At 48.8% G+C, this 22,922-nt stretch overlaps 1 protein-coding gene across 2 annotated transcripts; it reads left to right on the top strand.

Annotated features, from left to right (window-relative positions):
* Positions 1-247: 247 nt before the first annotated feature.
* On the top strand, positions 248-22,704 carry RNPEP (arginyl aminopeptidase). 2 transcript variants are annotated; one of them, XM_054462146.2, is made up of 11 exons: positions 248-760; positions 6,594-6,734; positions 7,073-7,221; positions 12,819-12,935; positions 13,954-14,189; positions 16,502-16,615; positions 17,981-18,093; positions 18,264-18,372; positions 19,865-20,089; positions 20,912-21,054; positions 22,116-22,704. In XM_054462146.2, the coding sequence occupies exons 1-11, from the start codon at positions 314-316 to the stop codon at positions 22,272-22,274; spliced, it is 1,953 nt and encodes a 650-aa protein (XP_054318121.1). In that variant the 5' UTR covers positions 248-313; the 3' UTR covers positions 22,275-22,704. The 2 variants fall into 2 exon arrangements, with proteins under 2 accessions (XP_054318121.1, XP_054318129.1); XM_054462154.2 differs by lacking the exons at positions 248-760; positions 6,594-6,734; positions 7,073-7,221 and adding an exon at positions 9,523-9,546.
* The last annotated feature ends 218 nt before the right edge of the window (positions 22,705-22,922 follow it).

Here is a 22,922-nt window from a genome sequence, read left to right as displayed (position 1 = left end):
CTCAGTCCTCGCCGCTGCCTAGATGAGGAAGCAGGAAGGGTCAGCAGAAAAGCGTGCCCCACCCGAACGACTGGAACACCTCAGTAGGATACGGGTGGGCAAACGTGGGCCACACGATCCCACCGGCCTCTTTTGTCCCAAGTCCCGAGGCACCGGTGCAGCTAGAAGAGTGGGCGGTAGAGCGCAGGGAGGGGATGCGGTCGGGAGCAGATTTCGGGGGCGGGGCCCGCGCGGCGGGGGCGGGCCCGCGGCACTCGGGGCGGGGCTCCCCTCGGGTTCGCGGCCCGGCCGGTGAGCAACGGCGCTGCGGACCATGGCGAGCGGCGAGCCTTCCCCCGGCAGCGGCGCGGCCCGGCGGCCGCTGCACTCGGCGCAGGCGGTGGACGTGGCCTCGGCCTCCAACTTCCGGGCCTTTGAGCTGCTGCACTTGCATCTGGACCTGCGGGCTGAGTTCGGGCCTCCAGGGCCCGGCGCAGGGAGCCGGGGGCTGAGCGGCACCGCGGTCCTGGACCTGCGCTGCCTGGAGCCCGAGGGCGCCGCCGAGCTGCGGCTGGACTCGCACCAGTGCCTGGAGGTGACGGCGGCGGCGCTGCGGCGGGAGCGGCCCGGCTCGGAGGAGCCGCCCGCGGAGCCCGTGAGCTTCTACACGCAGCCCTTCTCGCACTATGGCCAGGCCCTGTGCGTGTCCTTCCCGCAGCCCTGCCGCGCCGCCGAGCGCCTCCAGGTGCTGCTCACCTACCGCGTCGGGGAGGGACCCGGGGTGAGTGCGCCCCGGACTGCGCCCGCCGCTGCCTGCCCGCCCCTCCGGCCCCAAGCCGCCCTGCACCCGCACCTACCCCACCCGGGAGGAGGGACAGGGAGGATCTTCCAGAGCGTCCCCCTAGAGGGGCCTACTCCGCGCGCGCCGCCTCTAGGCCTCCTCCCCTTGCTTTCTCTTTTCCTCCCCGGCTGCCTGGTTTCCTTCTTCTGGACTCCTCCAGCCACTCGGCGGCGCATCATTCGCCCTTTCCGTCCTTCCGCGTCTCCTCCCTGGCCCTGGAGGCTTGTCTAGATTGCGCCGCATTCCCGCTCATCGCACACTGCCGTTTCTAACATTTTCCGTGGCTTTCTAGATGACCTATTGTTCATGCACTTCACTTAGTGTTGTCTTGGACTTTTGGGCCGAGGTCCCTGATTATCAGCCACCTTATCTCTGCTTTATGGTGGCTCTGGAATTAGCCAGATGCTGATCTAGCTCTTTGTTCTGTGTTGCCTTGTAGTTCCACGGCTAAAGCTCATATCTTTGTTTTTGTTCCTCCTGTGAAGTCCTGGATTTGATTAACGAAAGAATTTGAGTAAAAGTGAGAACTGGAATTAGGGTGCTATAAGCATTATAATCATTTGGCCTTCTCACTGTTGGTTTACTCTTTAATTTTTTTTCGGGACGGGGCAAATATTGGAAATAAGAGGATGGAGTTACGTGGTTTATGTCTGTAAGAGTCAGAAAATCCTTCCTGGAGAGTCCTTAGGCTGTGGCTGCCAGTTATCTCTCAGGTAGAGTTGGTTGCAAGTTTCATAGTAAACTACGTGCTTACAGTTTAGTCTTTCTTTTATTCATTTATTTGAGGCAGAGTCTCACTCTTGTCCAGGCTGGGGTGCAGTGGCAAGATCTCGGCTCACTGCAGCCTCTGCCTCCTGGGTTCAAGCGATTCTCGTACCTCACTCTCCCTAGTAGCTGGGACTACAGGCGTGCGCCACCATACCCGGCTAATTTTTGTATTGTTTAGTAGAGACAAAATTTCACCATGTTGGTCAGGCTGGTCTCGAACTCCTGACCTCGTGATCCGCCTGCCTCGGCGGCCTCCCAAAGTGCTGGGATGACAGGCGTGAGCCACCGCGCCCCACCCACAGCTTGGTTTTATACATTAGGGAGACATGATATATCAATCAGTATATGTAAGAAGTACATTGGTTGGGTCTGAAAAGGCGAGACAACTTGAAGCAAAGGCAGGAAGACTTGAAGCAAAGGCAGGAAGACTTGAAGCGGCTTCCGGGTCACAGATAGGTGATACACAAATGGTTACATTCTTTTGAGTTTCTGATGAGCCTTTCCAAAGGAAGCAAATCAGATATGCATCCATCTCAGTGAGCAGAGTAGTGGCTTTGAATAGAATGGGAGGCAGGTGTGCCCTAAGTGGTTCCCAGCTTGAGTTTTCCTTAGTGATTTTGGGGGCCCAAGAGATTTTCCTTTCACAGCCTGATAACACCACTACATTCCAGTCTGAGCAACAGAGTGCGACCCTGTTTTAACAAAAAAAAAAGCAAAGGTGATGAGTAAGCAATTTTGGTGGAGGGGGAATGATGGCTAATATTTAATAAGATGAACCAGGCACTAGTCTAAAGTGCTTGACATATGTTAAATGAGTTGTCTTTCCATAAGTGGCTAATATGTTGGGTGGTACATGGTAAGTAAGCTGTGTTAGCTCTTACTTCTAACTTTTGTGTTTCTTTTTTTTTTTTTTTTTTTTTGAGAAGGGGTCAAAAAGCTCCCTACATTGTTCTTTTTAAAAATCTCATTTCCAGGCTGGGTGCGGTGGCTCACATCTGTAATCCCAGCACTTTGGGAGGCCAGGGCTGGCAGATCACCTGAGGTCAGGAGTTTGAGACCAGCCTGGCCAACATGGTGAAACCCCATCTCCACTAAAAATACAAAAATTAGCTGGTTGTGGTAGCTCACACCTGTAAACCCAGCTACTTGGGAGGCTGAGGCAGGAGGATCGCTTGAATCTGGGACACAGAGGTTGCAGTGAGCTGAGATCATGCCATTGCATTCCAGCCTGGGTGACAGAGTGAGGCGCCTTCTTAAAAAAAAAAAAAAAATTCTCATTTCCTAGCTGATCAGTAAAAACATCACTGACTGATGGCATTCAATGATCAGTCAATTGATCAGTTCTTATTGACTGGTATAGTGGCACCATCTCAGCTCACTGCAGCCTTGACCTCCCTGGCTCAAGTGATCCTTCCACCTTAGCCTCCTGAGTAGCTGGGACCGACCACAGACCTGCCACCTCCACACTTGGCTAATTTTTGTTATTTTTTGTAGAGATGGGGTTTTGCCATGTTGCCCACGCTGGTCTTGAACTCCTGGGTTCAGTCTGCCCACTTTGGTGTCCCAAAGTGCTGGGACTACAAGCATGAGCCAACATGCCTGGCTTAATTTTTTTTTTAATAGACTTTATATTTTAAAACATTAAAGCAGAATTGAGCGGCTAGTTCAGAGAGTTCCCGTATACAGTTCAGTACTCCCTACATACACATATACACACAGATTCCCCTCTTGCTACCATTTTGCATTAGTATGACACATTTGTTACAATTAACCAATGCTGATATATTATTAACCAAGATTGAATCATTTTACATTAGTATAATAATATATTTGTTATAATTAATAAACCAGTACTGATACTGGAGTCCACAGTTTTTTCAGATTCCCTTAGTTTTTACTTAATGTCTTTTTCTGTTCCAGGAAGCCATCCAGAATTCCACATTATATTTAGCTGTCATGTATCCTCTTGGGACTGTGACAGTTTCTCAAACTTTCCTTGTTTTTGATATAACTTTGACAGTCTGTTTGTTTTTTGAGACAGGGTCTTGCTCTGTCACCCAGGCCATAGTGTAGTGAGTGGCACAATCATGGCTCACTGCAGCCTTGATCCCCCTGGTTCGAGTGATCCTCCTGCCTCAGCCTAAGTAGCTGGGACTACAGGTGCATACAACTGCGCCCAGCTAATTTTTTGAATTTATTATTTGTAGAGATGAGGTCTCACTGTGTTATCCAGGCTTGTCTCAAACGCTTGGGCTCAAACAAACAATCCTCCCACCTTGGCCTCCCAAAGAAAGTGCTAGAATTACAGGCATGAGCCACTGCTCCCAGCCAGTTTTTTGTTTTTTATTTTTTTTATTTTTATTATTTCTGTAGAGACAGGGTCCCCCTGTGTTGCCCAGGCTGGTCTCAAACTCCTGGCCTCAAGCGATCCTCCTGCCTTGACCTCCCAAAGTGCTGGCATTACAGATGTGAGCCACTGAGCCCAGCCAACCTTGACAGTTGTGAGGAGCGTTGGCCAGGTATAGTGTAGGATGCCCCTGTATTGGAACTTATCTGATGTTTTCTCATGATTAGATTGGGATTATGGGTTTTGAGGGGCAATTCACAGAGGTAAAGTGCCATTTTCTTTTCTTTTTTTTTTTTTTTTTTCTTGAAATGGAGTTTCACTCTCGTTACCCAGGCTGGACTGCAGTGGTGCGATCTTGGCTCACTGCAACCTCCACCTCCCTGGTTCAAGCGATTCTCCTCCCTCAGCCTCTGAAGTAGCTGGGACTACAGGCACATGCCACCACCCTGGTTAATTTTTGTATTTTTAGTAGACACAGGGTTTCACTGTGTTGGCTAGGCTGGTCTTGAACTCCTGCCCTCAGGTGATCCATCCACCTCGGCCTCCCAAAGTGCTGGGATTACAGGTATGAGCCACCACGCCTGGCCAAAGTGCCATTTTCATCAGGTATTGAGGGCGCATAGTATCCACATGATTTATGACTGTCAGCATTGACCTCAGTCCCCTGGCTGAAGTAGTGTTTATCAACTTTCTCCACTGTGACGTTATTCTCTCATCCCTTTCTATACTGCACTGTACCTGTCATAAGGAGACTAATTAAATTTTTCACGCACAAAAACTCAAAGAAAAACCCAGCATCCCAACGTAGCTTCCTTATGCCTCTTAAAATAGGTCTCAGACACCGCTGTGTTCAGAACCCTTCATTAGACTTGCCCAGGCCTGCCTCCCCCACTCTGCATCCGGAGCCTGCATCTGTTTATGCCTCTGCTCATGTTGCTGCTCATCTCCTTGTGAATGTCTCCTCCCTTCCTTTCCTTGCCAGCCATCTCAATCCTGCGTGTCTTTGAAGGTCCAGCCAGAGTTTTCTTCCCCTATGCAATCATCCTGGAGTAATTGAATCCATTTCTAAATTCTGAATGGTATTTGTTACTGACCTATGCTCCACCCTGCCCGGCTTCCAGGTAAATGAATGCCTGTTTGCTATAGGCAAAAACTGGGTTTTGTTATAAATCATTAAGATTTGACCTTTTTTTTTTGAGGCAGAGTCTTGCTCTGTCACCCAGGCTGGAGTGCAGTGGCATGATCTCAGCTCACTGCAGCCTCTGCCTCCTGGGTTCAAGCAATTCTCCTGCCTCAGCCTCCTGAGTAGCTGGAATTACAGGTGCATGCCATCACGCCCGGCTAATTTTTGTATTTTTAGTAGCAACGGAGTTTTACCATGTTAGCCAGGCTGATCACGAACCCCTGACCTCAAGTGATCCACCTGCATCGGACTCCCAAAGTGCTGGGATTACAGGCGTGAGCCACTGCACCCAACCCAGATTTGCCTTTTGTTTAAGAGCTAACAGAACACAGATAAAGAATCATATAACCAGTGCCTATCATATAAAATACAATTCTTATGAAAAGGTAAATTTTAGGAATAGAAAACACACATTAGGCCAGGTGCAGTGGCTCACACCTGTAATCCCAGCACTTTGGGAGGCTAAGGCGGGCAGATCACCTGAGGGCAAGAGTTCAAGACCAGCCTGACCAACGTGATGAAACCCCGTCTCTACTAAAAATACAAAATTAGCCAGGTGTGGTGGTGCATGCCTGTAATCCCAGCTACTTGGGAGAGTGAGGCAGGAGACTTGCTTGAACCCAGGAGGCGGAGATTGCAGTGAGCTGAGATCACACCATTGCACTCCAGCCTGAGCTACAAGAGTGAAACTCTGTCTAAAAAAAAAAAAAAAAAAAGAAAAGAAAAGAAAACATATATTAGGCTGACATGATGGCTTATGCCTGTAATCCCAGTGCTTTGGGAAACTGAGGTGGGCGGTTTGCTTGAGGCCAGGAGTTGGAGACCAGCCTGGCCAACATGGTGAAACCCTATCTCTACAATACAAAAATTAGCTGGGCTTGGTGGTGCACGCGCCTGTGGTCCCAGCTGTTTGGGAGGCTGAGGCATGAGAATTGCTTGAACCTGGGAGGTCGAGGTTGCAGTGAGCCGAGATTGCACCACTATACTCCATCCTGGGTAACAGGGCGATACTCTGTCTCAAACAAACAAACAAACAAACAAACAAACAAAAAATACATATTAATCACTGACTCCCAGTTGAGTTCTGCTTTTCTGTGTCTTACCACAAGTCCAAATGCAGTTGCTTCAGTAGTTTTTTGTTTGATGAGAAACTACTACAGTGAGAAGGACACAGATAGGGTACAGATGACAGTGTCAGAGGCTAGGTCCAGGGTCTCTGAGATGACCCATGGGATGCAGTGAGGAATGGACCCTTTCTGGTGGCTCTGCCCTGTGAAGTGGATGTCATACTTTGGCTTGGATTCCAGGGTGAACTAAATACACAGAGGAAAGAGCTTTCTAGTTCGAACCAGACTGGCTGGCAGAAAGGTTTTAAGGATTACCTAAAATTCTCTCATTCCAGCCAGCTCACTTCTCTGGCCAGACTGAGCTCGTGTGGGAGATGTCAGTTCTGGAATGTTCTTCTTTTCACTTAGGTTTGCTGGTTGGCTCCCGAGCAGACAGCAGGAAAGAAGAAGCCCTTTGTGTACACCCAGGGCCAGGCTGTCCTAAACCGGGCCTTCTTCCCTTGCTTCGACACACCTGCTGTTAAATACAAGTATTCAGCTCTTATTGAGGTAAGGAGACTAAGGTTAGGTGCACCTGCCCTTGGGATGAAGAAATGATTTCAGATCTATCAATCAGGTCACATTTCAGTGGTAAATTATTATATCCATTCAGTGGTACTTCTGAAAAATTGCTTACTTTTAAATTCTTCCACCTACTGAAGTTGTATGTAGCCTTCCTCTAAATCCCATCAGTTGAGCACAGATTTAGTTTCTTGAAACCTTTGTGTTCTCCAAGATAGATTCCGGGCCATTATCATCACACACAGGTGGCCGGTCATGCTCTTATTCAAACTAATCAAAAGGAGACTCTCTCCAGGTAAAATCTCCTAAGCTTTCTCTGTTGTCAGGTCCCAGATGGCTTCACAGCTGTGATGAGTGCTAGCACCTGGGAGAAGAGAGGTCCAAATAAGTTCTTCTTCCAGATGTGTCAGCCCATCCCCTCCTATCTGATAGCTTTGGCCATCGGAGAGCTGGTTTCGGCTGAAGTTGGACCCAGGTAGGAGACAAAGACCCCACAGGCAAGGTTGGATTGGCCTCAGAGGTGAGGAGGACTCTGACCAGTGGACCTGCTGGGGTGGTTCTTGGGCAGTCTTGGATCCTCTGTCTGAGTCCAGAGCCTTTCTGCATCTTATGCAGCATGAGCACAACTGGAGGAAGTGTTCTTTTTCTCCCTGCCTTTCTCACTCCCTCTCTCCAGTTCTAATCCTGCTGCCTGGAATGAGATCATCATCCCTGCTAGCAGTAGCGCTGTCCTGGGCTGCCTTACAGAAGGATGTTGGGATTTAGGCTGCAGTTTTGGGAAATGGATTTTTTTTTTTTTTTGAGATGGAGTCTTGCTGTGTTGCCCAGGCTGGACTGGAGTGCAGTGGTGCGATCTCGGCTCACTGCAACCTCTGCCTCCTGGGTTCAAGCGATTCTCCTGCCCCAGACTCCCACGTAACTGGGACTGCAGGCATGCCCCACCATGCTCGGCTAATTTTTGTATTTTTCATAGAGATGGGGTTTCACCATGTTGGCCAGGCTGCTCTCGAACTCCTGACCTCAGGTGATTCACCCGCCTTGGCCTCCCAAAGTGCTGGGATTACAGGCATGAGCCATCATGCCCAGCCTGGGAAATGGATCTTTATTAATATCTTTAAGTTCTAAATGCCCTTCTAGCAGCTATATCCACTTTCCTATCTTTGTACCAAATCTTCCCCATTTTCTTTTGCACGTAGTTCCTGGAAATAACAACTTTGGTATCATTTCCCTCTAAGAGGGAAGCGGACTCTCCTTCCTGTCTACAGCAGATGCATGAGTCTAAGCCTACGGTGACAGCAATGCCTCCGTGAAGTTACATGGATCTTGTGAAGATAAAAAGGGATTTTGTAAGGTTTCCTGAGAAAAGAGGTTTGACCAGGAGTATAGGTTTTTCCTGGCTCTCATGTTACCTGCCACCATAGCTTGGTCCCAATGTGGGAGCATCACAGGCTGGACGGTGAAGCCGTGACCTTTTCCTGGCACTGTTGCTGTTCTTTATCTCTGGCCCTGCTCCCAGTTCCTAGAGGCAGTGGTGTCCTTGACAAGATTAGTTATAAGCCTCAGACTTCATAACTGGGCTCAGTGGCACTGCTGGTATCATGAGTCTTAGTTTCTGGTTATCAGATGGAATAATAAAAGGGATTCCGTTGGCATCTGCTCCCAGTGCACACACTCAAAACAATACCAGTCTGGAAAGACAAAGTGCCCTCCTCTCACAAAGGGCTGTCTTCCTAATAGGCAGGGCGAGAAATAACAAAAAGGATATCATCTTTGCAATAGACAAGCAAGTAGATAAGTAAAGGAATGTCGTTTCCAAGAATACCCTTACTAAGATTCTATTTGTAAGAGTATGAACTATTAATGGGAAATGAGAGAACAATAGATTCTAAAGATACTGAGTGATAATGATTTCTTTTTATACTGCCTGTAATAAAATGACAACATGGTATATCGAACTAGGTGACAGTATCCACTTAACTGGTGGTAATGCCTTATTCCTTCCCTGATTAGATGGACAGTCCTTGCCTCCTGGGTCACATCGTAGGGTCTTGTGGGGGTTTATTTATTTATTTATTATTTTTGAGATGGAATCTTGCTCTGTTGCCCAGGCTGGGGTGCAGTGGCATGATCTTGGCTCACCACAACCTCCGCCTCCTGGGTTCAAGCGATTCTCCTGCCCCAGCCTCCCGAGTAGCTGGGCCTACAGGTGCGTGCCACCATTTCTGGCTAATTTTTATATTTTTAATAGAGACAGGGTTTCACTATGTTGGCCAGGCTGGTCTTGAACTCCTGACCTCGTGATCCACCCACCTCGGCCTCCCAAAGTGCTGGGATTACAGGCGTGAGCCACCGCGCCTGGCCGTGTGGGGGTTTATTAAATGGGAGGGTCTTCTGGCAAGGTATGCCACCTATCCCAGTCCCTGTTACTGCAAGAGGAAAATCCTGGGCAGAGGGGAATTATGAGTATATCCCAGTAGGCCCTTTTATGTATAATCTCTTCTAATCCTTACACAGACCCCATGAGGATGATACTTTCTACATTTTAAAAATAAGCAAACCAAGGCTGTGGTGAGTGGCTTGTGCAGGACCACTAGTTGGCAAAACTGGAATTAAAATTCAGGTATTTCCATTGCAAATCCAGTGCTCTTTGCAATATACTACAGGTAGTGAGACTGCAGCTTGACTGAGAGCATCCTCATTTATTTTGACAGAAATGTGTGTCCTGCTGGGGTTATCTTGGATGACTGACTTAAACCTTCTAGTTGTAGCAAGCTGGAGTCCACTGGGCTGAAGGACTATGGTAATTTCGATATCCAAGGTGGTGGGAGAACAGCTCACAAAGTAATTCCTTGAAGACGCTGACTGCCATCCCATGGTCTTTTTCTGTCTGGTGTTCTGTCACATCATCTTTGGTGACTTTTCTCTCCTAACACCCAGGGTTGAGGGTGGCTACAGGGTTTCTTGTGCCCTGCCCTGCCCTACCCTGCCCTTCTCTTTCTCCCTCCCTCCCTCCCTCTCTCCCTCTTTCTCTCTTTCTTTCTTTTCTTGCCTCGCTCTCTTGCCCAGGCTGGAATGCAGTGGCACAATAACAGCCCATTGAACCTCAAGCTACCAGGCTCAAGCAATCCTCCCACTTCAGTCTCCAGAGTAGCTGGGACCATGCCTCCCCCTCTAGACAGGCACCAGTTTCTCTTAGATCTACAGCAAAGCAAAAAAGAAACTCAAGGCTGGGCGTGGTGGCTCACGCTTATAATCCCAGCACTTTGGGAGGCCAAGGTGGGCGGATCACCTGAGGTCAAGAGTTTGAGACTAGCCTGGCCAACGTGGTGAAACCCCTTCTCTCCTAAAAACACAAAAATCAGCCGGACATGGTGGTGCATGCCTATAATCCCAGCTACTCAGGAGGCTAAGGCAGGAGAATCACCTGAACGCGGGAGGTGGAGGTTGCAGTGAGCCAAGATTGCACTACTGCACTCCAGCCTGGGTGACAAAGTGAGACTCCACCTCAAAAAAAAGGCCAAAAAAAAAAAAAAAAAAAACTCGGCCGGGTGCAATGGCTCACGCCTGTAGTCCCAGCTACTTGGGAGGCTGAGGCAGGAGAATGGCGTGAACCCGGGAGGTGGAGCTTGCAGTGAGCCGAGATCGTGCCACTGCACTCCAGCCTGGGCAACAGAGCAAGACTCCATTTCAAAAAACAAACAAAAAACAAAAAACCCTTAACTCCATATTCTCTTCTGGCACAACACCCTGTCCTTCCCTCTGTAGCCAGGTGACTTGAGTGGCATGTATACTCACTGGCTGCACTTCTTGAAACCCCCCCCACCCCACAATCATTTATTGCTACAACCCATTGGAATCCAGCCTCCCACCCTTGCCATGCTGTTGAAACTCTGTAGTAAGAGGGGCCATTCGCCTCAATACAGATAACCCATGTGATGCTTTTTAGCCCTTGCCTTCATGTTCTGCTGTTTTTCTTCTGCCCCCGTTGACCCTCCTCTGGCTTCTGTGATACCACCCATGCTGATTGTCAGGCCTCCTGGTTAGTCCTTTCTCATCTCCTTCCCTGACTCCTCTGCCCAGCTCCTTGTGTGTCGGTGTTGCCCAGGGCTCTGTCCTTGACCTGTTCTTTTCTTCTACATGCTTTCCTTGGAGAAGCTCACCCATTCTGGTAGTTTAACATATTTTCTGTGTCTTGCAGCCAGGATGATCTCTTAAAATTAAATCTGATAATGTCACTTGTTGGCTTAAAATGCTCCCATGGCTCTGAAGGTCCAATTCTGTAACAGTGCATCTGAGGCTCTTTATGACCCGGCCCTCTTGGGCCTCTCATGTCCCACCTCCTGCCACTGCCTCCCCCATTGCAGTCTGTTCCTGTCCTCGAGTAATCCCAGACTCTTGGTGCTTCGTCACATGCATATGCGGTGTTCCATGGCTAGGTCTTTGCTTTTGATATTTGAGAAGTACCTGATACTGGTTCCCCTGTATCTTTTCTTCCTGTTAGAATAGTTCCTATGCTTCAGCAAAGGCAGAGGAAGTTTTCCCTCATCCTGGCCTGGACCCATCCCACTTTGCCATCAGTCTCTTTTTTTTTTTTTTTTTTTTTTTGAAACAGAGTCTTACTCAGTTGCCCAGGCTGGAGTGCAATGGTGCGATCTTGGCTCCCCGCAACCTCTGCCGCCCAGGTTCAAGCGATTCTCCTGCCTCAGGCTCTCAAGTAGCTGGGATTACAGGCACACACCACCATGCCCTGCTAATTATTTTTTTTTTTTTGTATTTTTTTTTTTTTTAGTAGAAATGGTGTTTCACCATGTTGGCCAGGCTGGTCTCGTACTCTTGACCTCAGGTGAACCGCCCACTTTGGCCTCCCAAAGTACTGGAATTACAGACGTGAGCCACCAGGCCCAGCCAGTCTCATTCATATGTCCGTGTGGAAAAGCAGTTCTACAGCGCAGCCAGGGGCTCTTGGTCAAGCAGAGTCTTTGGCTGCAGGAGCCCTGAGTCCGTTGCATCTTTCCATTAGACTGGATCTTCTTGTTTTGTTTTTCTTTTTGTTTCCTCCAAGCCACCTTTGTTTCCCTATCTTTTTATTAGGAAAATTTCAAATATTTAGAAAATTGAAAGGATGATGCATTGAACACCTATGGAACCATCTACTTTGTCATATTAGTTTTATGAGTGGATTTGTTTTTATTTTTGCTAGACCATTTAAAAGCAAGTAAATCTGTGTGCCTCTCTGAAGAATAGAGGCGTTCTCCCTTATAACCACAATCCCATTATTTTACCTAAGGCAGTTAACAAATTTCTATTAACATTAGTAGGTTTGGGTCAGACACAGTGGCTCATGCCTGTAATCCCAGCACTTTGAGAGGCGGAGGCAGGTGAATCACTTGAGCCCAGGAGTTTGAGACCAGCCAGGGCAACATAGCGAAACCCTACCTCTACAAAAATAAAAAAAGTAGTCAGGCACGATGGCGTGCAACTGTAGTCCTAGCTACTGGGGTTGGGGAGCTGAGGTGGAAGGATCACTTGAGCCCCAGGAGGCAGAGGTTGGATCACACCACTGTACTCTAGCCTGGGCAACAGAGCAAGAACCTGTCTTTAAAAAAAAATAAAAAAGTTTGTCTCTTAAGGTTTTATTCAATTCCAGATTCTATTATTAGAACGCTTTCTTATCTCTCCTATAAGTAGGGAGAAGAAAACTAAAATTTACTGTATAAACTGCTGTTTCAAGGGCTTTTGTGTGTTGTCTTATTTAATCTTCACTCATTTTACAGATAAGGAAACTGAGGCTCAGAGAGGTTAAATCACTTTTGCAAGATCGCATTCAGTAGTGAAGCCATAACCGTGTAGCACGGTTCCACCTCCATGAGGCTGTCTTGGGTTCTTGTTTCTCAGGTGTGGTGAGCGGTCTCTTGGATCTGTGTGGTGATCTGATCTTGCACTCCGTCACTGTGGCTGACTGCATTGTGACATTCACTTGGTGGAGGCCAATTTCCTACAGGTGCTTTCAGGATCAGGTCACTGCGATGGTCTCTAAACACCATTCTGCTTTCTCTGCTCTCTTGTCTTTAGGAGCCGGGTGTGGGCTGAGCCCTGCCTGATTGATGCTGCCAAGGAGGAGTACAACGGGGTGATAGAAGAATTTTTGGCAACAGGAGAGAAGCTTTTTGGACCTTATGTTTGGGGAAGGTGTGGTATCACATTGACTCTAGTGTCTCCTGTTAAACTGAGTCCCTGGCTTCCATTCTTCCTCTTCGTGTGGCTTCTCCACCTCCTGCCCCCCAGAGCCAAGTTTCCCTGATCCCAGAAGTGAAGGAGAGGAGGAAAAGAGGAGGGTATGAGCCAGGCTCCTCACTTGCTGAGGAGAGGACCAGGAGATGAGGTTCTTTTTTTTTTTTTGAGATGGAGTCTTGCTCTGTCGCCCAGGCTGGAGGGCAGTGGCATGATCTCAGCTCACTGCAACCTCCACCTCCCGGGTTCAAGCGATTCTTCTGCCTCAGCCTCCAGAGTACTGGGATTACAGACGCCCTCCACCACACTCAGCTAATTTTTGTATATTTAGTAGAGACAGGGCTTCACCATGTTGGCCAGGCTGGTCTCGAACTCCTGACCTCAGGTGATCTGTCCACCTTGGCCTCCCAATGTGCTGGGATTACAGGTGTGAGCCACCAGGCCCAGCAGAGAAGAGGTTCTTGAGGTGTTCAAAATGTGACCTGCAGTTGCCAAGTTTGAGATGGGGCAGCACCGTCAGGGTCCTTTGTTGACCTGTGTTTTCCCATTGCTGGAAGTTTCCCCACACTCTGTTTTTAACTTTGACATCTTCAGACTTTAGGCTCCTTAGATAAAAGGCTCCACGTTGGTCTTTATGACCACAAGTTGGCCTCCAGGGAACTCCATGTGATGGAGCTGATAATACACTTACCACCTCCACACCTGCTTGGAAGGAGAGAGGGAAACAAATGCCTGGAGAGTGAGCTCCAGGAGAGCAGACACCACCTGGATGAGGGAAGTCCCAGCAACGCAGGGGAGCCACGTGGGAGAAGCATTGAGGAGCCTGGGCTTTATTATCTGCACTGGGCCCGAAATCGTACTCTGCCTGTTTAGTGACTGCATCTCTTAGGCCTTGGAAATAGGCTGGAAAGGGAAGCGAGGTAGGGTCTGCTCCGGGAAGCCAGGGCCTCTCGGTGACCTCCCCGCTTCTCGGCAGGTATGACTTGCTCTTCATGCCACCGTCCTTTCCATTTGGAGGAATGGAGAACCCTTGTCTGACCTTTGTCACCCCCTGCCTGCTAGCTGGGGACCGCTCCTTGGCAGATGTCATCATCCATGAGATCTCCCACAGTTGGTTTGGGAACCTGGTCACCAACGCCAACTGGGGTGAATTCTGGCTCAACGAAGGCTTCACCATGTACGCCCAGAGGAGGATCTCCACCATCCTCTTTGGTAAAGTGCCCACCCCTCTCCTAAGGACTCTGCCTCCCATTCTTAACCTGTGGGGCCAGTGTGATCTCCTTATGGGGTTTCAGAATACAAGTGGGTGTGAAGAGACAAGGCAGTAGTGTGTATCCAACATTTTTCTGTATGTATGAATTGTCAAACCATACATGGTTTGACAACTGACTTTTTTTAAAAAAAAAACATTTCCTCAGGTCATTAGATTTTTTTTTTTTTTTGAGACAGAGTTTTGCTCTTGTTGCCCAGGCTAGAGTGCAATGGCACGATCTCGGCTCACTTCAACCTCCGCCTCCCGGGTTCAAGCGATTCTCCTGCCTCAGCCTCCCAAGTAGCTGGGATTACAGGCATGCGCCACCACACCTGGCTAATTTTGTATTTTTAGAAGAGATGAGGTTTCTCCATGTTGGTCAGGCTGGTCTCGAACTCCTGACCTCAGGTGATCCAGCCGCCTCGGCCTCCCAAAGTGCCAGGATTACAGGCGTGAGCCACCGCGCCCAGCCCATTAGATTTTCTTCTATAGCTGCATATATGGATTTTTAAAATTTACTGGTTACAATTTCCTTACATATAAATGTCTATTCATATCAGATGATTTCAATAATAATAAATTCTTAGAAACATAATTTCTGGGTCTGAACTTTTTTTTTTTTTTGAGACAGAGTCTTGTTCTGTTGCCCAGGCTGGAGTGCAGTGTTGCAATCTCAGCTCATTGTAACCTCCACCTCCGTGGTTCAAGCAATTCTCCCACCTCAGCTCCCCCACATCCCACCCCCTGTAGCTGGGATTACAGGCATGCACCACCGTGCCCGGCTAGTTTTTATGTTTTTGTAGAGACAGGATTTCGGCATATTGGCCAGACTGGTCTTGAACTCCTGGCCTCAAGTGACCTGCCTGCCTAAGCCTCCCAAAGTGCTGAGACAACAGCTGTGAGCCACTGCACCCGGCCCTGAACATTTTAAATTACATAGTCTTTTTAGTACATATTGTCCATTATCTTCCAGAAAGTTTGTACAAATTCTATACTTTCATTCAGAATATATATAGCAAGAGCCTGTTTGTGAATATCTTAATCAGCCATTAGGAATCCTGCAAGCAAATATTTTTATCCCATTGTACAGTTGAAGAAACTGAGGCTGAGAGAGGCTAAGTCACTTACTCAGAGTCAAAACATCTAGGAAAGGGCAGAGCTGGCTGGTTCCAAAACCCTGTGCCCCACCCCTCCACTGTTCCTTCAGTCATTGTTTTTAATGCAGAAGGAGAGTTACAGATCCTTAAAAATTTGAGGTTGATCATTTCTTTTGTCTGACAGAAACAGTCAGATGAAAAATAATTCTAAGTTTTCACAGAAGATCAAGTCATTGCCAGGCACAGTGACTCATGCCTGAGGCGGGTGGATCACCTGAGGTCAGGAGTTTGAGACCAGCCTGACCAATATGGTGAAACTCCGTCTCTACTAAAAATACAAAAATTAGCCAGGCATCGTGGTGTGTGCCTGTAGTCCCAGCTACTTGGGAAGCTGAGATAGGAGAATTGCTTGAATCCAGGAGGTGGAGGATGCAGTGAGCCGAGATCGTGCCACCGCACTCCAGCCTGGGCAACAGAACAAGACTCTGTCTCAAAAAAAAAGATCAAATCATTTTCTAAAAATAAGGCCGGGGGCCGGGCGTGGTGGCTCATGCTTGTAATCCCAGCACTTTGGGAGGCCAAGGCGGGCAGATCACCTGAGGTCAGGAGTTTGAGCTTGGCCAACATGGTGAAGCCCCCTCTCTACTAAAAATACAAAAATTAGCTGGGCGTGATGGTGCACACCTGTAATCCCGGCTGCTCGGGAGGCTGATGCAGAAGAATCGCTTGAACCCGGGAGGAGACGGAGGTTGCAGTGAGCCAAGATCACGCCATTGCACTCCAGCCTGGGCGACAGAGTGAGGCTCTGTCTCAAAAAATAAAATAAAATAATAAAATAAATGAAATAAGATAAAATAAAAATACAGTACTTTGATAAGGAAAGGTAACTGTCAGAAAGGTGCGATTCCCCCAGTCCTCACTTAGGAGAGAGACCAACAGCCTGAGTTAACCAAGTTCTTTGTAGCCCACAGCAACAGGGAGCTAGGGACTGTGTCAGGCTCTCTGTAACTGTTCCTATTTGCCCTGGGTCCCCAGGAGGGTAATGTTATTAAGCTTCAGGTATCTGTCGCTGTTCTTCTTGAGGCCACAAGGAGGCAGCACAGTGTCTCTGTCAGGAAAATACACTTGGATGTGGTGACAGACTTTCCTGGGGCTTACGTTTGATTCTGCACCAGGTGCTGCGTACACCTGCTTGGAGGCTGCAACGGGGCGGGCTCTGCTGCGTCAGCACATGGACATCACTGGAGAGGAAAACCCACTCAACAAGCTCCGCGTGAAGATTGAACCAGGTCCAGGAGGCTCCTCTGTCTGACACCCACTCCCCTCAATTGAGCTTGGAGCCCCAAGTTAATGCGAACTTCATGTTGATCAGTGCACACTTAGAATACTTTATCTGGAGGGAGGGGCACTCCAGAGCTCTTTCTAGCCAATTCTCTGGCCCCTGGGCTGACTGAACCCAAGCCATTGCAGCCAGATAGGAGTTCTGTCCAGTCTGTGCGGTTCGTGATGACTTCACCATTGCTTTGCGTTTGTACAAGTCCATATCATTTTACCAGGCTCTTTCCCGTTCCTTCATGATCATCAGGGCAGATCTGTGGATTCTGTAGAGTAAAAGCATTAGCCTTATTTTACAGAGGACGGGACTGAGTGCCAGACAAGTTAAGTGTCTTGTCCAGGTCATGTACCTAATCAGTGCATGACTGCAACTGAGATCCGGGTCCTCTCTCCTAATTCAGATCTTTTTACTTCTTAACATTTTCCTTCATTCCATGTGTGACTAATCTGAAACCTTTTTATGCAATTGAAGCTCATGTTCCTTGATGCTGTTAAGTGTGCAGATGAATTTCTTAGAGACTGGTAATAGTTTTAGCCTGAAACAGCTGTAAAAACAACACATTAGCTGGGCATGGTGGCTCGCGCCTGTAATCCCAGGCCAAAGCGGGCGGATCATGAGGTCAAGAGTTCAAGACCAGCCTAGCCAATATGGAGAACCCCGTCTCTACTAAAAATACAAAAATTAGCTGGGTGTGGTGATGCACACCTGTAATCCCAGCTACTGGGGAGGCTGAGGCAGGAGAATCGCTCGACCCCAGGAGGCAGAGGTTGCAGTGAGCTGAGATTGCGCCACTGAACTCTAGCCTGGGTGATAGAGCAAGACTCCGTCTTAAACAAAACAAAACAAAAAAAAAACAACACATTGATCTGGGAGGGGAGGTTGAGGATTTAGGTGGTGACCAATAGGGATGGAAAAGACACAGCTTGGTGCTCAGTGGGAAGAGCTGATGGAACCTACCCATACAAAGTGTATCCTGGGAGTAAGGAAATGTGTCTGCTCCTCTGGAAGGCTGGTTTCTCTGTCTTCATATTAGATCCACAGTGAATGGCCCTCTGAGATCTTGGAAGTAACCTTCAGAGAGGCCAATATCTGGAGAGAGATCTTGGCCTTGAGAGAGAGATCTTAAGAGAGAGTCTTGGCCTTGAGAGAGGCCAGGATCTGGAGAGAGGCCAGGATCTAGACACCTTGGCCTTGCTGTCCCTGGGGAAGCTGAATTCTGATCTCTTCCATTGCTAGTCTTTGACTGTGGAGCTAGAGAAGAACGTTATGGGTGACAGGCTACAAAAGCTCAAATCTTGTCTGCTTTCTCCTCTGCCAGGCGTTGACCCGGACGACACCTATAATGAGACCCCCTATGAGAAAGGTTTCTGCTTTGTCTCATACCTGGCCCACTTGGTGGGTGATCAGGATCAGTTTGACAATTTTCTCAAGGTATAGTCACATGAGGGGAGAAGGAAGAGGAGAGGATAAAGCCACTGAGCCTGACCAAGGGTAGAGGCAGGGGGTGAAAGAGGTAAGGGGTTGGAGGAGCACCCAGGACACAGAGGGACACCACTCCCCACGGGGCCAGAGAGGGTCTAAAGAGCCTTGCCTCCTCACAGGCCTATGTGCATGAATTCAAATTCCAAAGCATCTTAGCCGATGACTTTCTGGACTTCTACTTGGAATATTTCCCTGAGCTTAAGAAAAAGAGAGTGGATATCATTCCAGGTAAGCAGAGGAACTGGACCACAGGCTTCTAAAAAATAGTAGAGAATGAGATCTCATTTACACTCGGAAAGGTGGTGGTGGATGGGAAAACACTGGGTCAGAGTCAGCTAGGTAGGGGCATTTTGGGAAGCAAACCCAGAATCCTGGGATTTATTCCACAAAAATGACCTCTTTTGACTCCTTTCTGCCTCATTTTCTCCCAGTCTGTTTCCTTACTCTCTCCTCTCCTCTTGTTTTCCTCAAACCTGGACACGCATAGTCAGACCCTTAACTTGCCCGGAGAGCTGCCACTGCTGCTGCTGCACCACTGCCCCAAGCTAAAACTCACAGGGCAGGAGCGGAGGCAGCACCCCATCCTACGGCCTTCTGAGTGAAGGCAACCCCAGTGGCCCTCCTTATTTCTTTCTTTTTTTTTTTTTTTTTTTTTTTTGAGATGGAGTTTCACTCTCGTTGCCCAGGCTGGAGTGCAATGGCACGATCTCGGCTCACCGCAACCTCCGCCTCCTGGGTTCAAGCGATTCTCCTGCCTCAACCTCCCGAGTAGCTAGGATTACAGGCACGCGCCACCACGCCCGGCTAATTTTGTATTTTTAGTAGAGACAGGGTTTCTCCATGTTGGTCAGGCTGGTCTCGAACTCCTGACCTCAGGTGATCCACCTGCCTTGGCCTCCCAAAGTGCTGGGATTACAGGCGTGAGCCACTGCGCCCAGCCCCCAATTTCTGCCTGGGAGGTACCGCTTCCAAAGAAAAAACGAAAAATGTCCTGTCATGGATGACACAGTCCATTAGACATACCCCCACTTCTTGCTGTGACCTGAACCTCGAGTCACACTATTGTTGGTTTGATGAAGTCCACATCCTCTGACAGTAGGATTGGTCAGGCCTTCAGCAGCACCTACTGTTCGGTTGGAGGCTTGCATTTTAATGTCATGGGACTCCAGAGCTAATGATAGTTAATAATTCCAGAGTACTTACTATGCATCAGGTGACACGCTAAGCTTTTAATGTTTATTTGCTCATGTAATCCTCATAACCGTCACTGAGGCAGGGCCTATCACCCCCACTTTATAGATAAAACTGAGGTGCAGAGAGGTGAAGTAACATGCCCGTGGCCTCCCAGCTGGTTAATGACAGAGCAGGGGTAGGAACCCAGGCAGCCTGGTCCTAGAGCCCGGGTGCTTAAGTACAGTGTGGTTGTGGTGATCGGTAGGAGAATGTGCACGTGAATAGAGCATCCACCAACTTGGCTCTGACAACACAGTGCTAATTTGGAGCGAAAAGCACTTTCACGGTCGAAACAGCACAGTCTCTAGATATCATTAAAACTAGGACCCTGCTGGAGCAAATAGTTACATGGTAAAGTAATGTTAAATGCTGGGGAAAGAGTTTGGGATGGAGAGAGGAGAAACTTGAGGTCTCTGGGAGTTGCTTGAACCAGTTGACCGTAACCTGGCCAGAGAATTCTGATAGTGTTTTCTGTCCTCCCAAACAGGTTTTGAGTTTGATCGATGGCTGAATAGCCCTGGCTGGCCCCCTTACCTCCCTGATCTCTCCCTTGGAGACTCACTCATGAAGCCTGCAGAAGAGCTAGCCCAGCTGTGGGCAGCCGACGAGCTGGACATGAAGGCCATTGAGGCTGTGGCCATCTCTCCCTGGAAGACCTACCAGCTGGTCTACTTCCTGGATAAGATCCTCCAGAAATCCCCTCTCCCTCCTGGTAAGAAAAAATGGTGAACCAGGGCTCCTTGTGTGCAGAGCTTTATGTCAGGGGCTAGAGGGAGGCTCACAAAAAGTAGTGATGCCTGCCCCTAGGGGACTGCCACGTACACTAGGGAGACTGGCACTCCACAAGGAATGTGCCATCGGGAGGTTATGGGTTCTACTTATAAGCATCACAAGGACAAAGTCACAAAGCCTGGCATTGCTCAAGTCCGAAGCTCCTGCAGGCGACTCTTGTAAGGCCTTTGTGTCTATTAAGTCATTTAATTCCCACAACTCCTCTGGGAAGTAGGTGGTGTGATGTTAATACCCAGGTGACAGAGAATGAACTTGAGGTACAAACAGGTTGCACAGAACCCAGTCATCCAAATCTCTCAACCACTAATGCTTTGTGGCTGCTCAGTCAACGTAATATTCACCAACGGGTTAAAAAAAAGTTAGAGCCAAGATGACTTTTAGCAGGTGAGTGGTAGAAAAAATGGGACAGATATTGGGGGAATATGTCTGCTTTAATCTTGCTCTGTCGACCAGGCTGGAGTGCCGTGGTGCTATTGGCTCACGGCAACCTCCGCCTTCTGAGTTCAAGTGATTCTTGATTCTAGCACCTCAGCCTCCAAGTAGCTGGGATTACAGGCGTGCGCCACCACACCCGGCCAATTTTGTTTGGTATTTTTAGTAGAGATAGGGTTTCGCCATGTTGGCCAGGCTGGTCTCACATTCCTGACCTCAAGTGATCCGCCCACCTCAGCCTCCCAAAGTTCTAGTGTTACAGGCGTGACCTACCGTGACCAGCCACAAACCATTTCTTTCTCTTCTCCAGGGAATGTGAGAAAACTTGGAGAGACATACCCAAGTATCTCAAATGCCCGGAATGCAGAGCTCCGGCTACGATGGGGCCAAATCGTCCTTAAGAATGACCACCAGGAAGATTTCTGGAAAGTGAAGGAGTTCCTGCATAACCAGGTGGGTGACCCCTGCCTCGCTGTTCCCGAAAGCACACCGGGACCCACTCAGCCACACTTGAAGTAATCATGTGGGCAGGGCTCATCGAGGACTCATCTGAGGCACAGAGGGAGGAGCAAATGACCTGAGGACACTACCACTCAGCCTCTTTACTAGTATGGCTTTGAAGGCATTGCCCTAGGGACAAGAGGAGGCCCGCAGGCTTGCAGAGCTTTCTGCAATTCAGCTGGTGAGACCCCAGGGGAAAAAGCTGTCCAGAGCCAACCCAGAGGCGGGAAAGAGGGTAACAGCGTCATATGGGAAACGCAAGAGGGAAAGGGGCCAGAGGTGGAGCAAGAGGAACAAAGGCTTGGAGGATAGGTGCCTGCTGCCCTGTGACTTGGGCATGATTGGGACAGCAGCCAGACCCTCTGTCACTATGTAAAAGTTGCCCTGTTGAGGAAAGGCCCCAGGCTCTCAGGATGAACTGAATGTCATCAGATTCCTGAGCAGGGAGGGGCTGGACTGGAGATGAAGCATTGCTCTGCATAAAGTCAGGGCTGCGTGCCTGTTTGGGGATATTCTGAGCCCTTTGACGGCTTCCTCAAGGCTCTGGATTTTAGGAACTTGTGATGTCGCTGGCTTATATTTGTGTGAATTTGACCTGTGGGTTGACCTGTGGGTTTTCCTTTGTTTGACTGCAGTTGGAGCGTATGCGGCTGTGAGCTTTATTTGCTGCAGCCGTTGATATCGGCTATACACTTGGTGACTCAGCACCTACGCCTTTCCAGAAGTCTGGAATCCCATTGTGTCAACCCAACTCATTCGTTTTGTTGACTGTAGACATCCCCATGTTAGTGTGGATTGGGATGCATATTGAGATCCATCTCCATGGATCTTTGGCCCCCATGAAGATGCCTGAATTAGAGCACTTCTGATGAGAAACTCCTCATTCCAGCTGTGATACCCACATCCCTTTTAGCACCTAGCCATGGCTGCTGTTAGACTGGCACTGGGGGCAGGAGGGCTGGACAGACCCACCAGGCAAGCTTCTTAGGCATGTGTATGTGTGTTTCTTGCAGGGGAAGCAGAAGTATACACTTCCGCTGTACCACGCAATGATGGGTGGCAGTGAGGTGGCCCAGACCCTCGCCAAGGAGACCTTTGCATCCACCGCCTCCCAGCTCCACAGCAATGTTGTCAACTATGTCCAGCAGATCGTGGCACCCAAGGGCAGTTAGAGGCTCGTGTGTATGGCCCCTGCCTCTTCAGGCTCTCCAGGCTTTCAGAATAATTGTTTGTTCCCAAATTCCTGTTCTCTGATCAACTTCCTGGAGTTTATATCCCCTCAGGATAATCTGTTCTCTAGCTTAGGTATCTGTGACTGTTGGGCCTCTGCTCTGGTGGGAACTTACTTCTCTATAGCCCACTGAGCCCTGAGACGGAGAACCTGCCCACAGCTCTCCCCGCTATAGGCTGCGGGCACTGCAGGGCAGCGGGTCTTCTCCTCCTCCCCGCCTAAGTCTCTGGGAAGAAGTGGGGAGGACTGATTCTCTTCTTTTTTCTCTTTCTGTCCTTTTTCTTGCTGATTTTATGCAAAGGGCTGGCATTCTGATTGTTCTTTTTTCAGGTTTAATCCTTATTTTAATAAAGTTTTCAAGCAAAAATTAAGTTACGGATTGAGTGACTATTAAATTTCTTCCACCAGAGGTCCTCACAGTGTTTGTTCAGGAAAGGTCACGGGGGGAGGCCCAGAGAATAACAGTGTTTTCCTGTCCTCAGGGAACGGCCAGGGTGAAGGAGGTGGGTGTCCTACACATGCATATGAAAAAAAATATGGCAAAATGGCACAGCTGGTGCAGGAAAATGAAAAAGGAATAGCATTCCAG

This window comes from Pongo pygmaeus, chromosome 1, assembly GCF_028885625.2.
Source record: "Pongo pygmaeus isolate AG05252 chromosome 1, NHGRI_mPonPyg2-v2.0_pri, whole genome shotgun sequence".
NCBI classification, from domain to species: domain Eukaryota; kingdom Metazoa; phylum Chordata; class Mammalia; order Primates; family Hominidae; genus Pongo; species Pongo pygmaeus.
This window is presented reverse-complemented; position numbering and strand designations above follow the sequence as displayed.